Source organism: Schistosoma haematobium, chromosome 2, assembly GCF_000699445.3.
Source record: "Schistosoma haematobium chromosome 2, whole genome shotgun sequence".
Taxonomy (NCBI): domain Eukaryota; kingdom Metazoa; phylum Platyhelminthes; class Trematoda; order Strigeidida; family Schistosomatidae; genus Schistosoma; species Schistosoma haematobium.
In genome coordinates, this window is record NC_067197.1 from 25,899,601 (window position 1) to 25,917,897 (window position 18,297).

Sequence of the window (18,297 nt, forward strand, 5' to 3'; positions counted from 1 at the left end):
TTTGAATCGTGGACACAGAAAATATGCCTATAACTAAAAGCTATGATCTTGGATTACTACAAACTCTTCTGTGGAATCGTTACTTAGTTATACCTGTAGTGTTTTTAGTTCCATGTAATGTATAAACAATAATCATTTCGGTCCTCAACAAGCTTTCGTGGACTTCCAAAGAACACCAAGAATGATCTCCGACAATTTTGTCACTTTAAATTTTATAGACGGTTGTCGCAACCTACGGAGTGATCACGGGCTTTTCGTTCCTTGAATGCAGTTTCTAGAAAATGGACTATGTATGTAGACGGATATCGGCCTTAGAAGTTTTGACGGTAAGTTGAGGAAGTGAACATTCGAGTTTACTGGCTTAATACCAGTTACCCATCATAGAAACTACGGTTGCGAAAGAAAGAACCAGCTCCCTTCGTCAACGATTCTGAATCATCTTTTGATTTTTTGATTACTCTGCGTACTACAGTAGAGGATAAAATAGCTTCAAACAGCCTATTTTCATAAATTATTGATCACACTGATGCACTTCAACCCTTAGATGTTAGGAATCTTTTAGAGCAAAAGACTTTGCCGTAAAACCAACATTTCTTTCTCATCGCTCTGGTAGTACTGTCGTTCTACCACTTAGTGCACATATTTACCTTAAAAACGTTTAAATAAGCGTTAATGCCTTAAAAATAATTGTCTTCATGCACTCACTAGCTCCAGTGTTTATTCTAAACGGCCCCAAAATCGCCATGATAACACACAAAATTCCACGAAAGCAATGTCGTCGACAAACGCAACAAGAAACTGGACAAACGGAATTTCAACGATGCAGACTGCAATCTTGACTTGATACGCTTAGACAATTTTGATATGCCGAATTGCTGAGAAGAAAATAGTATTCACTTACTTAGTTAAGAAACTTTTTTAATGCATTCTTTTGATGATTAATGTAAATATGACACAATAATAGGGAATAATAAAGGTTCCTAGTTAGTTATTTGGATGCAGTTACAGGACCGCTTTGGAAGAGACAAAAGGCCAAGCAGCCTGTGTTTGTCTTGGCGGTGGTAATTTCTCATTAGATTCAATTTTCACTGAATTCCTCGACAATCAGAGCTTTACTCGGGAGTTGTGGTAATGGTTTTCATTTTCTCGTGATTCGATGGGAAAATTGGTAATCAGCTGACAAGCAATTTCTTCTCAGCTTTTGAACGTCTTTAGATTATCCTTTCATGGCCCTAATTCCTTTTTGTAGTACCTTTCTATCCTTCCACTTCTTATTTTTATGATAATTATTGATTTTTAAATTGATATTTTACAATTTCAAACTGTAATCAGTTATTGGTGCCCTTAAGCAAGTTTTCATGGTTATTATTCAGTTTTTGTTATTATGACCTTTATGCTTTTCGTTTTCTATGCGTCTATCAATCGGACAATTATCTTTCACAATTCGGACCCGTAATTTATATCCAGCCTTATATTCCTCTCTTACACCTTAATTATTGAGCAGCCTCATCTGGTAATAAGAGTCTTGTATCGGCTTATGACGCGATCTTTTTTATTCTTCTATAGGAATATGTTTTTCGTATAACGATAAATGTATAAATTATTTCGTCGGAAAGAAAACTTTCTTCGTCGCATTTTCTTTATTTTTATTCAAGGAACATTGGTTCAGTTTAAATAATCTTTCGTCATACAGGAGCTTAGCAACTTCAGGAATAACCTTATTCACGAATATAAGAACCTCTTCCAACAGCTCGAAGTATCCTTTAAGCGAGGGCTGCTCATAAGCAGTACCCGAGCTTGAACGAACATCGTTTACGTAGTCAAAAAGAGCTTGGAGTCTTCTTGTCTGAAGACTAAGTATTGATTAGAGAGTTGTGAAACCGCTAGCGGCTATCGCACGGAAGTGTGCAGGGGTTCGGGAATTCTGGCTAATAGTGACTCCCGGACGAATTCGTGTCCGGCCGACAGGTAACCTAGCGTTATTCTCTTTGTATTTGTCCGTACCTTGGTGACGATTATGCTTCTTGATACACTTAGAAGCCTTCGTTGGCACCTTCAAGATTCTAGAACATTCAGAGGGTACTCATGGGTCGTTTTGAATCTATAAACTACCATGTTCACTATTTTACTGCTCTCTACATCTTGACATCGCCAGCATCCAACGAATACCTAAATACCTCCCAAGTCGTTCGGATAGATTATTTGGGTTTTACAGTCCAATTTTCTGACTCGGACTGTAAAGTCTTACGCATCGACTGTCAAATCCTTCGGTGTGACTTGAGCTGACACATCGTTATTGATAAACATACGTCAATTAAAAATTAAAACCCAACGATCATATACCTATTAGTGATTTATAACAGAGGTTTGTGGCGTCATCCTCATAATGGGTTAGCATGAAATCTAACAAGGATAACTGAGGGTAAAGGCCGTACCTGGTTGCTTCTTTCATATGTTGAACCAGGGCATACGTAGTAACTGAGTTAACTAACTTATGTTCCCAGTGATTTAATGATAACTCGGTCCTTAAATTTTTCTAATCAACAGGAGGTTCGTTAAAATCTTTTAAAATGAAGCATCGATTACTAAATGATTAAGTGATTAATCCGCTTTATAAGACATTGCTCACCTGACCAGATGTAAACAAAACTGTTGATTTCTTGCATTATAAGCGGAAACTAACTAATACGTACATTCTACTTCTATGGGTTACGTTATCCATAACGGTTGAGGCGACGTATTTTCAATGAGTAAAGTCACTTTTCTTCCTGTACATGTCTGAGTTCTGTTGGCTCTTACAAACGCGAAGTCTTCAAAATCATGCTCTCCCTTATTAGCAGACTGGTCATCCAAGCCCTCGTGAGGACGATTACATCCAGCACGCTGGAGCCCATCTATGCATCTAGCTCTGATTGCTTATGGAACGAGCTAGGGACATTTATGTAACCGATTGAAGACCATTTAATCGGCCTCGTGTTGTGACCAAAACAGTTTCTGTGCCATCCTCGAGCGAAGCCTAACCATCCGAAAATCTACACTTCAAAGGACATTTTCATCAGTATCTAATCTTACTTTCAGCTTTTTAGGCTTCCCGCTTTTTACATGGTAAGCGGACAACAGGTCTTTCTGTGCAAAAGATCCCTTTGGTCTATCTCTATTCTGAAGTATCAAACCTCCATTAAAGGATTTAAATACTACGTTTAGTATACCAGTTTCTTTTCCCTTCAGATGTGTCTCGCCACATAATCCGTAAAACTTTGAAAAGTGACCCCAGAAATATCATTAGGCACTAGCTGGTTAACAAAGCTTTTTATCAATCCATTGTCATTCGCACTCTCTAACCCTCGCTACCTAAAAAGGTAGTGACAGCTCCTATCTCTGAGTCAAATTTGTAGTTTTGATCTCTCATAACGCCTCAAGTTTACTGTTTCACACTAAATGAATCGATTTCAGTCATGGAACGCCTATAAAACCAAACCATTTGGCTAGGTTTGTTCCTGGTAGAAAAACACAGCAAAAACATAGACCCACCACCCAGTGCATGAAAAACGCTTTAGAATCTGGGAATTTATGAAACGCAAGTGTGAATGCAATTTCAACAGAAACAAATGAACTAAAACAAATTAAGTGTAGGAAATGACACGAAACAACAAAAAGCCATTTCCCATAATCGTAGTTGAGAAATTGAGCTGTGATCTGATTGACAGGACAGTTATCTTCATAGGGTTTGGAGGAGAGAGATATCTGAGCTCAAAACTCGCGTGTACACAACCAGAAATAAATAAAAATTGGTAACCTAGTAAGTACCGGGCGCTCCAAATAAAAATATTGTACTCATCACTTCAAGCTTTTAAATTTTCTTCAAAACCTACGGCCTGTTCTCTCTCGACAAGAACTTCAGACAAACGGTAGCAGTAATAAATTCCCAAAAATACGTAATATGAGAGGTATCTGGCCATTAGTACTGACCTTGTTAGTTTAAATCAACTTAATTCGTTAGATGTTTGCAGCTATGTTTCCACTTCACTTCTTAATGTGTAAAAGCTCAAGTGACACACTTCTTTCATCTTCGGCTATCTAGCTTATCCATGTAGATCTTAGATTATCATCAATCCATTAAAGCTATATCTTACAACTAACTGACTCTATCGACTAGATTCAATTTGAATGTTTTAACTACACAATTTTTATAATTTTGCGTCGAAATCACACTGTCTGGTCATTTCCACTTATACTCCATCATAGCTCAGGCCCAGGCTATCCTTGCTTGCAGAACGGCAAGGTTATATATTTGACGCAACTGATGATAGAAATATCATGTGCAGATTCCAGTTTCAGAAGGTGCCTATCGTATGCCGTAGTTTAACCAACTTTCTACGAAAGAGAGTTTGAGCACACGAATATCTTGTTAGTCTTGAAACTTTCGTCTTCTGCTCATCCTGACTCACATTCTGTATCTTAAACCAAAAGCTACCTTCATCAGCGAACGCATAACGTGAGTTTTCCTGGGTAAAGATAACGTGTCACTGGTTACTGAAAAGCATTTTAATACTGAAAACGGTCTAATAGTTATGTAGGTGTCATTACCAAGGTTTGATTTGATAATTTCGAATAAATTGAGCATTGGCTTGACTGTTATAAATAAAAATAATATATTTGTAATATCCCAATGAGTAGAAAATTGGAAAATTCAATATATTACTTTTATGTCTAATAGTTATCCTGATTTTTTAAAACTCTGCCGACATATCATAAGGAAACTACATCCACTAGTGGTAGTCGCTGTCATATATTATGACCCAGAGATGACTGTCCTCGAACGTACTAAACGACGTCACCGGAAGCTTTTTCCAACTGGGAAGAAGCTAATAATGAATCTATTGCTACTCACCATTAAAGGCTAGTTTTTGACTTAGGTTTACACAGGGCCGTACAGTTGGCCTTCGCAATAGAGGAAGTCTCGGTGCACATTGTAGTCAAGGGTCTTTTTGAGACTCAGTTTGTCCGTCGAAGCATACAACTGAAAATGTCATATCTAACTTTTCTGACTGTAATTTATTCCCATCCAAATTCGATCAGACTGATTTTATCTGCGATCTTGGGTTGACACATAACTGGAGCTGATTCACGACTGATGCTGGGGGTTAAGGAGAACCTTTGAATGAGTGACTATGTTCTTATCATCATAACTAATTAGCATTCTACCACTAACATGATTTGCGCGTGATGGTTTGAAGCTTACGGTTATCAGATCGATTTTTATCAAGTCCGAGCGGTATAAAAGTCTTGGGAATCGTCTTATAACTTCCGTACACTGTTTATTAATAGTCACTTTAATGCATCTACACAAAACCATCTATATCCATAGGCGATTTACCTCTGTATACCTACCACATGATCTCTGAACACTTCGAAACGATCTTCATCATATTTGGCAATAGTCCTTCAGGTGGTACATCAATCTGAGAGTCTTCTCAATCTCTGAAACAATCCGATTATCACCCAAACAACGAATATCTCTAAAAAGCAGCTAAACATCCCTTCTAGTGAGAATTTCGGTTTGCAGCTAAAAATAAATGCAGTAGGAGACTGGTGTACACCAGAAATGTTATATGCAAATCGTAGAATCCATTTTGGTATGACAATTCATCACTCTCTTTGACTACACGTATTTTCATACGTTCTTATGTGACTTAAGTAAATTTGCCTTTTTCGCCATAATATCCACGATGACATCAGGATAATCATATGGTTGGCCTATCAGACTCCCACTGTGTCGCTGACCAGAAGGAAACTATACGGTCCTAGGACTTCACTTCGAATACTTTTACTATTTTTTCTTTTATGTTTGATCATTCCTAGTCAGCGTGTGCTTTCTGTATCCACGGTTACTAATCAGAGTAATAAAGGTAGTCGTCATAAAATCTAGGTCATGTATTTAATGGACTTAGTTAATTAACCCAACTTATGGTGGGTTCAGATTGATATATTTTGAGCAACCTTTCGTTTTAATACTTATTCTTGCCGAAGATTTCCCTTCCTGATTACCAATATAATCTACCAGATCAAACTTGCATTTGGTATCAAACACTTATTTCTTGTTGCTTTTTGTTGCATCTTTGTATTTAATAGTTTGTTAAGAGTGATGAAAGAATTCTTCAGACCTAAATGATTTCATTTATTTATTTTTGAGAAAGCATTTTAGACTTCAGGATGACTCACGAAGCAGATGAGTGCACACCTAATAGTCATACAGGGCATAAGAAATTGTGTCGCGTTGGGTAGTTCAAATAGCGGCACCTCCTCTGATGCTCACATAGAGGTCAATACTAGCGTAAGCTTTTTACAGCGTTCTGTTTGACCGAATAAAAGACCCAGTAGACAATCAACTTCGAGATCAACAGGCTGTATTCCGAAAAGATTTATTGTCCACCGGCCAAGTCGCGACACTGGAGACTGTTTCTGAGTAGACATCCGAATGAATTTCATCACAATGTATCAATTGTAAGATCCATTTTGAATGTTTTGTGTGTGAAAGTCCTACCATATATACACTTGCAGTTTGCTCCTATCAATTCCTTTAGTTTTACATTTTATTAGTCTTTTTGATTCCATTTGATTTGGCAATATTTGTATTTTATTATAATTTTGATCTTTCTTACGCCTTCATTAAGTTTGCATGTTTCTTCTTGAACTGCATTTATTTTGTTTGACATGATACTGCTCGTTCTTATTTTCCAACCTACGGCTATCTGATATATTAAGGAATACAATGAGACTTCATCCGGAAAATAATCAAGACTGACTCAGTCACTGACTACAGTTCCCGATGCCAAATCTTAGGAATGGAAAACCTTTGGAAGAGAAGGCCAATTTGATTCTCTACTTTAATCTACTCAAAAACCTTACTTATTCAACATGTAAGATAGTTCTTGCTAGAGATTCACATGAATACGAACTTCGAAACAAATTATCTACCGTCAAAGTTAAAAAATACAGATCGAAAACTCAGGAAAACTTCTTCATCATCAAGTGTGCAATAATATGGAACAGTCTTCCATCCGAAATACGCATGACAGATGAATTACATACGTTTGTAAAACTGCTTGATCAAGCACTCACTTGCACTGATCTAGCACGTACAAACACATCTGAGCCTCACTCAAACATCATAAGCTCTCTTCGTTTCTAGACCAAAATGGACTTCAAGTTCAGTTTGACTTATTTTTTCCTACTTTGCAGCTGTGTTAGTTACTTTTTCAACCCTATTTATTCACTTGAAGTAGACAGGTAACTCACTGGACCTACCAATACTGTTCAGCTAAACTCGGTCGTTAAGGGGCACTCACTACCACCTTAAAAAGTCAAGCGAACCGCACAATCGACTGCCTACTAACAGTGGTCCTGCACCTACGGAGCCTGTTACCCACCAACTGGTTATGACAACACAAAATAACATCAGCACCAAGTTAGTATGAGTTTCTTCCTGTTTATTCTTTATTGGTTTTTTAATCTTCTGCACACTATATTGACTAGTAGTTAATATTATTTCCCCACTTGTTACTTTATCTACAGTTCATACTTCTATAATTTTCCACCTGCTTTAATAAACAACTATCCTAAATTATACCCTCCTTAATGCTCATACTCTAATTGGCAAACTATACTTTATATTATAGTCAACTAAAGCACTGCATCGATGCCTTATAAACAGTCCATGACTTGTAATTGCCTGATAAGCTTGTAAAATGGTACTTCTAGAAATAGTGTTTTCCAAAAGGATGTGAAACACAGAGAATTGTGTGAGGTACGACATATCCAAAAATAAACTTAAATGAACCTAACATTACAAAACGAGGGAGGGTGGCGTTACTGACCAGCAAGCATTGATGGTGGGGGCGATGACTTCAATCCACCCATATTTGTGGGCAGAACATTTTGTATGTATCAGGCTCCTTATGATTGAGAACAAGTCAATCAATCTGTGATATAGATTGTCTTCCTACGCTCACCACTCAGACTCATGTTTCCAATTTTATGCTGGACTAGGTATTCTGCTAAGACAACCTATAACATTGCAACTCGGACTTTTACACTAGGACTGTGTGGCTGGCATCAGATGGACAAAAAAGAAAAGAAACAATTAGACAATAGAAGATATAATTATTAGTATTCTTAACACTTCACCCTCTATATGCACACTCCCTCCTAATAAATCGCTTTCCTTATACCAACCTTGACTTCCCTTCCTTCGTGTGAGTTTACTCAAAGTTGTTAAACATCACAACTTATTGTTATTTATTACTACATTCTCTAATATGGAGCCTCTGACTTCATTTCACTCCAGCAAAAGATAATATGAATTTGATCTAATTTATTATACCTCTGTCCGTTCTACTCCACAATGTTAAGCAATGTTTGGCGTTCATATCCAAATGCCTTGCTGCTCTTCTGTTTCTCTCTTTTTTCTTCAGAATCTTGCTCTGAGGTCACAGAACGGAACGTAAAATTTTTGATAACACCAATTTCTGTGATTGTCAGCAACCAAATAATATGGGAAATAATATGAGCAGTTTTCATATTAGAAAACAACATCCTTCCCACCCAACTTAACTCATCATCTTCACAAACCACTTCTACTATGTAATCCATGAACTACAAGGACTGGGGTAGCAAATTTTCACCATCTGAAGTTGTGTCAGTGACAAGCGGGGACTAGTGGGTAATTTCATACAGCGACTCATGACACTAGTTGTATTATTCATAATAACATTAGTCTATTCTTAGTGTGACGTTTGACTTTGGTTTATTCCTCACAGAAACATTCTTATCACCACAATATTGAATCCAAGCTTTCCACGTGATTTTGTCTAGGGTCAGTGTCTCGGATTAATTGAATGTGAGTTTTTGTTCAGTGTGACAAATGTTCATTTTTCCTAGAGCAACAATTACGTTTTTTATATTACTGTCTGTGAACGTTGATTGGATCTACAGAAAACATGTTCATCGTCACATTCGTATGGTGCTCATTGATTAACTTTCAAGGGTGTGTAGTATCAATATACAAGTAAGTGCATTTAGTTAAGCTTAGTCGTTGTGTTTTAAAGCTCATAAATCTCAAATGTATCAGTGTTTTGCATACGTTTTGTTTTGGGAAATGAAGTGGTTTTCTGTTCTCAATTATAAGTATTAGGACTGTGGATATAACAGTGATGCTTTGGAAATTTTGCCTACGAATATTTACGATATTCAGATAGTGTTGATACCCAGATTGTATCGTTGCTTTCTGTTATAGATTGTTCCAACTATTAGTGTAAGTGCATTTTGTGCGAATACCAAACTGTCTCCTCACATTATCTGTTGCTCCACACTTTCTTACATTTCATTTAGGATATATTGTCAGATTACCTCGTTTTCTATCATGAGCGTTCACAAGTACGCGATACAGACAATAAATTTACAGGTTTTCTTGCGCTTCTCTCTTGATTCTACGTTTTGTGATATGAAAAGTCGTAATTAATTCAAAATTTATACGAAAAAACAATTGGTGATTGAAGAAAAAAATTAAAAAAAGAATTAATACTTACGGAACATATATAGTTAGTAGAGTTTTGATAAGTGCGACTTTCAGGTCCTCATTTAGGGGTTGAAGATGAAATGCTAACTGTCATCCACGGAATGGAGATCTGCAGCACAAGTTCGTCCAAAATAAAAATGAACAGTATCGTCTTTCTAGTAAGGAAAGAGGCAATGTTGTATTACACGATTTTTAGAAGGGTGCTGACTACTATTACGACATGCATTTCTAAAGCAAAAGTCCAATGTTACTGAATAGACATTACGCTTATATGTACGAATGTATGCATGCAACAATAAAATCAAGTAACGAAAGATACATGTTCAACCAAGATCAAATGAAAAAAATTTCGATAAGGAGACTGAATAAACCTAAAGCGTGGTTATAGGAGATCTGAACACAGGTTAGCATGCAAGTCAGGAACAAAGAAAAAACAAATCACAATACTATATAAGAATATGTTTCGGGTGATTTTCGGCGTGTTGTTTCAGCTACAGTCATTGCTTAAAGGAATTATCAAATGCACTTCAAACATTTGTAATAGAAAGTGTTTTGAACTTTGAGCAAGCGGATCCTACCAACTTGATCAAACGCTAAGAGTAAAGGAATGCTAATGAAATGTCTGTTGTCCCTTATATTCATCATTGGTCTCCCAATAAATCTGGTGTACTCAATCCCTATCCTTACAGTCAATATCAAACTGTGGGCAGCCGTCAGATACGATTTCGGTTCACATTGGCTTCATAGAGACCCATTAATACTGAAAGAATGGACAGACAGTGGTGATTTGACATGCGGATACCAAAAAAAATTGGTAAATCATTCTGAGGTCACCGCCTCTTCATAACCTCAACAGAGCGTAATCTACGTATGTTACTAAAAGGTCCGTCATCCATTTAATTGCCTGAAAAGCAAAGTGAAACCTTTGAAACTTCTCACGTCTATTTTATTTTATTTCTGTTCATCTTAATATATGAAGTCTGCTTATGTTCGTGTTTATCATTATTACCGTTATTAATATCATTATTAGTTCCCCGACACACTAGATATTCCTTTTATCTCTTCTTATCCTTCCAAACATATTTAACTCCAGATTGTCCTTTGAAATCAATTGTGACTTTCATAGCATCATTCTTAATTATTATTGCACAAGTATTTATACTAATATCCGGTTTCACTCTGTATACTATTAAATAAATCTGAATGTATTCATCCGAGTGCACTAAAGGATTTTTATTTTATTTTTCTAAATTGCTGGTTTACTTCTGAGGTCGATATTCATTACACAATTATTATTCTTATCATGAACGAACCTTTTCACCGGGTGTTCACTTCTTTCCTCTCTCTTTTTCCCTTCTAAATAAATATTATTCTTAAGAATACGAAGATTGTAATTAAGACAACAACTTGTGTTGCATTTAAATTAACTTCTCAGACTCGTTTTATCTTCACTATGCATATATGACTCATACATATTGATATTTCGTTATCCTTTTCACTTATTTGAGACTTTCATAGCATCTCTCCGAACTATGACTGCAAAAACATTTATTCCAGCGTCATATCTTACTGCGATAATAAGTTATTTTTTCTTAATTATTTTTTGTTACTAATTTGATGATATATACATGGTCGTTTATTCTTGTTTTGTGTTCATAAACACTATTTACATATTTCACGTCTCCTTCATTTCTATCCCCTTATTTTCTCCATTTCCTTCTTTAAACTCAATTCAATATTTTTCTCAATTACACAGACCCGATTTATTATTATTAATATTCTATTATTCTATTATTATCGCAAGGTATGCGTAGCACGGCGCACCCACTAGTGCAGATGCATGATCGAGCGCTTTCAGCTAGGTAAAACTAATGAGCTTTGCATCAGTGTCGAGGACTTTCAGAACTAATTATTTTAGGGATTTATTTACTACTACAGTAACATTTAAGACACCAAAATGAAAAGGAAATGTAGTTCACAAATGTAGACGATCTATATGGATGATCATGAGGCTACTCGAGTTAGGCAAAAGGGAAATGAGCTCTCAGCCTACATCAAAATCATGCCTAGCGGTTATAATCCAAGGTGGATTGCCGTTTTCTCGTGTCCGAGTACTAAGGCTAATTTGATGACCATATATAACAAACGTAACGCTGCTACAGAAATGTGTTAGTAAGAATGTAAAGATGCCACAGGTATTTGGAGTTTGATAACGCTTTAACCAGTAACACCTAATATGAATCGTACCCATCATGTTAAATCAAAAGACAGAAGCTATGAGGTTCGAAGATATACTTGATAAGCTATCAATATATCGAGGATCGACTGATCTAGACCGGCAAGCGATTGTAGGGGATGTTGAGCACGGCGTTCCCACTCGTGCTCTGGCGTGGATGAATGGCTAAGCGCCTTCAGCTAGGTGAGTCCATTAAAACTAATGTGGTCAGTATCCAATATCGAAAACTCACAGAGCTGTTTATCTTGGGGATTTATTTACAGCTACTGACCACTACCCCCGTAGTAGGGTAGTGATGATCCTAAGACGTGGCTGGCCAGAAGTTTGAACGCAACGAGTTTGTCGTTGGTAAACACTCTTCTGATAACTTGGTGTGTTTAGCAGCCTCTGATTATCTTCCCTTACTAGTAGGGACCATGTGGTGCACTATAGTAATAAAGAAACAAGGTACAATGAAAATTTCGGTTCATCGTAAACTTCATCGTTCTTCTTTCTTTTCCAGCCGTCCTGGAAAAGTGTATATCGAATTACACTCCTATGCGCATAAAGACAAAAAGCGGGCGAAAAAAGGAAAAAATCATACACATGCGACAGAGTAAAAAACGATTTTTACAAAATGGTTATTTTCATTTTTTGAAAATTCTAATATACATTTAATAGCGAGCGTATAAGCAAAATATATAGCTTTGATTTTTGGAATAAATATATAAATCTAAGTATATTAAAATTGGTGTTTTATATTATATATAATACAAAGAAAAATCGAAACGAAGCAAAATGTTAACTAGTATCTTACGTGCAATAGTCGTTTAAATGTTCCGGAAGTCTTACTCTTCTTCCAGAACGTGTTGTTTTGAGTCTATTTTCAGATACTGCCAAAGATTCATCGTGGATGTTGGATATTGGATGAGGTATCATGAGTGCAGGAGTCGTGTCTTTCGATTGTACCGAAGGAAAATAGACGTGGATAGGGTTTCCTCCTAAAACGCTGATGTTATCGTAAGTTCCGTTCTTATCAACTACACAGTACGTAGGTTTGCGTTGAAGCACTTCGAAGGGTCCTACGTACGCTGATCGAGAGGTCGTCGATGTGAGTCTCGACGCACGAAGACGTGTGCACTATATCGTAAGTCAGGTTGAACGAAAACATCAGTTGACTGCGGTCGGGTGGAAACAGGTTTAACTGAACGCAATGCGTTTGTGAGCCTGTTTGTGTATGAGGTTAGATCCACGAATTCCCCTGGAAGTCGAAGTGTCGCTCCATAAACGAGTTGAGCTGCAGTGTATCTAATGTCAGCCTTGACTGCATTGCGAATACCTAGTAAGACGAGTGGAAGCGCGTCGGTCCACTGTGAAACGTTTGCAGCTGATAGCGAAGCTTTTACTTGTCGGTGAAAACGTTCTACCAACCCGTTTGCTTGTGGGAGGTAGGCCGTCGTTTGGAAACGAGTAAATCCTAAAAGTGTGGCCAGACAACGGAAAAGTTCAGATTCAAGCTGACGTCCTCGGTCTGTAGTGATATTTGAAGGGCAGCCGAAGTTTGTTACCCATCGTTCGACAAAGGCGCGGGCCACTGTTTCGGCAGTGATGTCTATCGAATGAAGTGTTCTACGTAAACTTGGAGATAAGACTATCCATTTGGATCTGATAAAGGTCCTACCAAATCCAGATGAACATAGTCGAAACGAGCGTCCGGAGTTTTGGAAGAGCCTAAGGGACATTTATTGTGTCTGATAACCTTAGATTTTTGGCAGCTTACACAGGAGCATGCCCACTCCCTCACGTCTTTATTCATACCAGGCCAGCGAAACCGTTCTGCTATAAGCTTGATTGTTGCACGAACACCTGGATGAGAAAGTCTGTGCAACGTATTGAAGACGTTGAGTCGGTAATATTTCAGCACGATTGGGCGATCCCTGACTGTAGATGTGTCACATAGTAAGTTTCCTTACCGGTTACCATATGTTTAATGCGCAGTTTTAGGGTTGTTCATGATAACTCGTCTAAGAAGGTCGATTCCTTGGGAACTGTCTAAGTAAGTTATGCGAGACAAGGCATCTGCTCCATAAATGTGTTGAATATCTGAAGTAAACTGCTAAATGTAGTCCAGTTGTCGAGACTCACGTGGTGAGTAATTGTCTGAAGATCAACCTAAAGAGGTTTATGATCAGTGAAAAGAGTGAATTCTCGGTCTTCGATGGTGTTGAAAATGCCGTACAGCACAATACATAGCTAGGAGTTCCCTACCGAATGTCCTATACCTCCATTCCGTGTCTAGCAACCGTCTTGAGAAGAATGCCAAAGGTTGCCAGGTGTGGTTAACCCACTGTTGTAATACTCCCCTGATTGCTGAGTCGGATGAGTTCATTAAAACTAATGTGGTCAGCATCCAGTATCGAAAACTTACAGAGCTATTTATCTTGGGGATTTATTTACCGCTATAAATGCATGGTTGCAAGTGGTGATCATCTATTCCCATCTCTGACGATGATCGGCAGATTGTTCGAAGATGAGTGACCTGATCTCCGTATGGTTGAGACAAGACCCAGTAACATTCGACTGGTGCTATCAAACGATTAGGTATTAGTCATACTTGACGGAGATTTAAAGAAAGTCCTTTATTGATTCGCGCACGGGTGAATAAAAATTCACAACTTACAGTCTACAAGAAATGGATAAAATCTGTCGTGGTGCTTTAAGTGATTAAAACCGTTTACTGGTAAGTATAGAAAGTCTCAATAAAATATATAAATTACACTTACGTACAGTGGACACAATCAGTTCAACATGAGTTCCGACGAAGGACATGCTAACACCCAGCCGTATACTTAGTGGCTTGCATGCAGTAGATCCAACCCTTCAACCCAAAACTATTCAAAAAGTCACATGATGCCACTATGAATTAACCGCTTTCGGCCTAATTTCTGAATTATCGAGGCTGCCGCACCAATGGTTTTGCGATTATTTGACCTTGAAGTGCTCAGCGTCTTCGGCTGTGTTGGGTGTTGTTGAATTGTTACCGTCACCACGTATGTTTTTTGACGTTTTGTGTCGGACATTTTCCATCTGACTTTTTGTTTCTATTAGTTTATTCATGTTACATTTTAATGATCAAGGCGGAATTCTTATCACAGTTATACTCATTGCGATATTACATTCAATAATTCAGTTCAATTATACAGTATAGACCGCATCCTAAATCCACGAGTTCAGAAACAGTTGAATCCTTTTGGTAAACATCATAGATCAGAAGTAAGTCGGCCATGTAAACTACGACCTTAAAAGTCTTTGTTAGTTTGCAACACACTATATCTAAAACACCAGCTAACGCTCCTGTGACCATTGAAATACTGGAATTATTATGTCCCTCCCTTAAGATTAGGAGAGAGACAGTTGGAATTAATTCCACTAAGTGACTCAACTTTCGTTAAAAAAATTCTATAATTGCTTGGTGGACAAATTAGCCATTGCGGTGCCTGTAGTATCATCAAGATGACTGGTGGATAAAAGCTTTGAGTATAATCAGTTATGACTAATAAAACATTGAGGTGATTTCTTGATCGGCTATTAAAGGCAAGCCGTAGGTACGTGCATGAGTTGAAAATATGTTGTCATGGTCACTTATGGATTTGTTATTTAAGTTATTTTAGTCATATTATTAAAGGTGTGGAAGAATACTATGATTAGGAATTTAAAGCTTGTGAAATATATTTAGACAAACTATTTACTTGCTAAGATAATAGTTAAGTAAATCCGTGACTTAAATTAACAATCTTAAATCAGGGAGATGTGCACCACAAGGCTGAAACCTCTCCATATATATATTCCATACAGCTTAGTAATATGTAGGTTTTTATTTTTACCTCGGATTATTACGTGCATTCTTCCCGTCAGTCAACTACAACGTAGAACCAAGCACAAATGTGCATCGGTCCATGTTTCTATACCTCATACTTCCCGTACATCTTGGTATTTGCTGTTTCTGCACGATATCGATCGAGTTTAAATCATGTATCTTTTTTATCCTCACTACAGATCTTCTGGTGCCACTGTAAACACACAGCTTTTTGTGGATTTAATTACGGCAAAATGGGTCTGCCTGTTGTGCTATTCGTAATGTATGGATATAATATGACTTTATTCCTTGCTGTATTTGTGTTTTTGTGGTGCATGTATATTTGGGAAACATACTTGAGTATTCGTCAAAGAAGAAAAATTGTTGACACAAGAACAGTGCCTATTGAACTAGCAAGTGTTATGGATAATGATAAATTTCAAAAATCACGTCTTTATGCGATTGATCGATCAAGCTTTGGTCTAGTAAGTGGGTTATATCATATGATAGAGCTATCAGTGACATTGTACTTCTCATTGATACCATGGTTATGGTATACAGTTGTTAACCACAGCACTATCTTAAATACCTATGTGCTACACAAATTTGGTGTCGATATGGGTTTTGATAAAGATAGCGAAATAAAATGTTCTGTCATTTTTTTCCTGTATGTAGCTGTATTTGTATTTTTCGACTCACTCCCTTGGACGATTTACAGCACATTCGTAATAGAAGCACGCCATGGATTTAACAAGCAAACTTTTGGTTTTTTCATTAAAGACCAAATCAAGTCGCTTTTGATTTCAATGATTATTGGCATTCCAATAATGTCTTGCCTAGTATGGATAATCAAAGTTGGTGGACATTATTTCTACTTGTATGCCTTTTTATTCACAGTTGTGGTCACTGTGTTTCTAATGTTTGTGTATCCAGAGTTCATTGCCCCATTGTTTGATCGTTATGAACCATTACCCGATGGATCTTTAAAGACGAAAATTGAAACATTAGCTGCGTCTATCAAGTTTCCTTTGAAAAAGCTCTTAGTTGTTGAAGGATCACGACGTTCTGCTCATAGTAATGCATATTTCTATGGCTTTGGTAAGAACAAAAGGATAGTAATTTTTGATACGCTTATTCGTGGTTTCAAATTTCCAAATAAAAACGAAGATCTAGCGAAGCAGGAAACTAAAAATGACTCAGACCAACGAGGCTGTGCAGTTGATGAAGAAATTTTGTCAGTAATCGCTCATGAATTAGGACATTGGAAACTAGGGCATACAATTTACAATCTTTTCATCGGGAAGGCAAATCTCTTGATGTTGTTTGTAATATTTGGCCTTCTGATGGATGTGGATGATTTGTTCATTTCCTTTGGTTTTAAAAGTGACGATACACCAATAATACTGAGACTGTTTATTATCTTTCAGTACATTTTCTCTCCGTATAATACGGTTATGGACTTTCTAATGACAGTCTTGTCTAGGAAATTTGAATTCCAGGCAGATGCCTTTGCTGCTAAATTGGGTTATAAACAGTATTTAAAATCTGCCTTGGTAATTCTGTTAAAAGACAATTTATCATTTCCTGTCTGTGATTGGTTGTATTCAATGTTTAACCATTCCCATCCACCACTTCTTGAGCGTTTGAGTGCAATTGACAAGTGTAAATCTGACTAAATTATGTTGTATTTCCATTCACATTTGTTTTATTCGGCCTCTGTTGGTTGAATATTGTTTGGCATTCACCGTTTGTTGTTCACTTTTACAAAATTTTCTTAGTGTTTGTAAGTAAGATGTTTTTTTCATTATATAAATTTACTTTAAAAGCCAAACCGTACTTCTCTTTAAAAACGACCTAACATAATCAGGTTGGGGAATCTCTTTTTTCTATGATGTTCTGCAGCGTAAGAGGTACCCAAAGAAAGAATATGTTTAGATTCATACTTGCGAATAAGTTTTTTCGATCTTAATATTTACATAAGTTAGGTGTTGAAATCATACTCTGACTCGATTTTCAGTCCATATAACCGGTTTCTTAAGGACCGTTAGGCACTTATTTAGGCCTGTTACCCCTCATGGAGGAGCATAGGCCGCCCACTAGAATTCTCCATCCAACTCTGTCCTGATCAACGCTTTCCAGTTGTTATTCATTCTTTCGATGTCTGATTCCAATTCTCGGCACAGTGTGTTCTTTGGTTTTCCTCTTTTCCATTTCTCTTCAGAATTACAAGCTAGCGCTTGCTTTGTGATGCAGTTTGGTGATCTCCGTAATATATATCCTATCCGCTTCCAACGTCTTTTCCTAATTTCCTCTTCAGCTGGAAGCTGGTTTGTTCTCTCTCAGTATCCTGTCGTTGATGGTATTCATCCAATAGATATTGAGTATCTTGAGTAGACAACTGTTTATAATTACCAATACAGTTATGATGATGGTTGTAAAGGTTTTCCAAGTTTCATCTCCGTACAGTAGAACTGTCTTGACGTCCGTATCAAAGGTTCTAACTTTGATGTTGACTGACGGTTCAGTTGCATATGTTCTTCAGTTGTAAGAGTGCGGCCCTTGCTTTGCCAATCCTTACCTTTACATCTGCATCAGAGTCTCTTAATTCATCGATGACGATGTCCAGGTACGTAAAAGTTTCCATCTCTT

At 37.2% G+C, this 18,297-nt stretch overlaps 1 protein-coding gene across 2 annotated transcripts; it reads left to right on the forward strand.

Annotated features, from left to right (window-relative positions):
- Positions 1–14,788: 14,788 nt before the first annotated feature.
- ZMPSTE24_1 (CAAX prenyl protease 1) lies at positions 14,789–17,479 on the forward strand. 2 transcript variants are annotated; one of them, XM_051214732.1, is made up of 3 exons: positions 14,789–14,842; positions 14,901–15,065; positions 15,849–17,479. In XM_051214732.1, exon 3 carries the CDS (start codon positions 15,903–15,905, stop codon positions 17,322–17,324), a length of 1,422 nt encoding a protein of 473 aa, XP_051067917.1. In that variant the 5' UTR covers positions 14,789–14,842; positions 14,901–15,065; positions 15,849–15,902; the 3' UTR covers positions 17,325–17,479. The 2 variants fall into 2 exon arrangements, with proteins under 2 accessions (XP_051067917.1, XP_051067918.1); XM_051214733.1 differs by having other exon boundaries at positions 14,811–17,479.
- Positions 17,480–18,297: the final 818 nt, after the last annotated feature.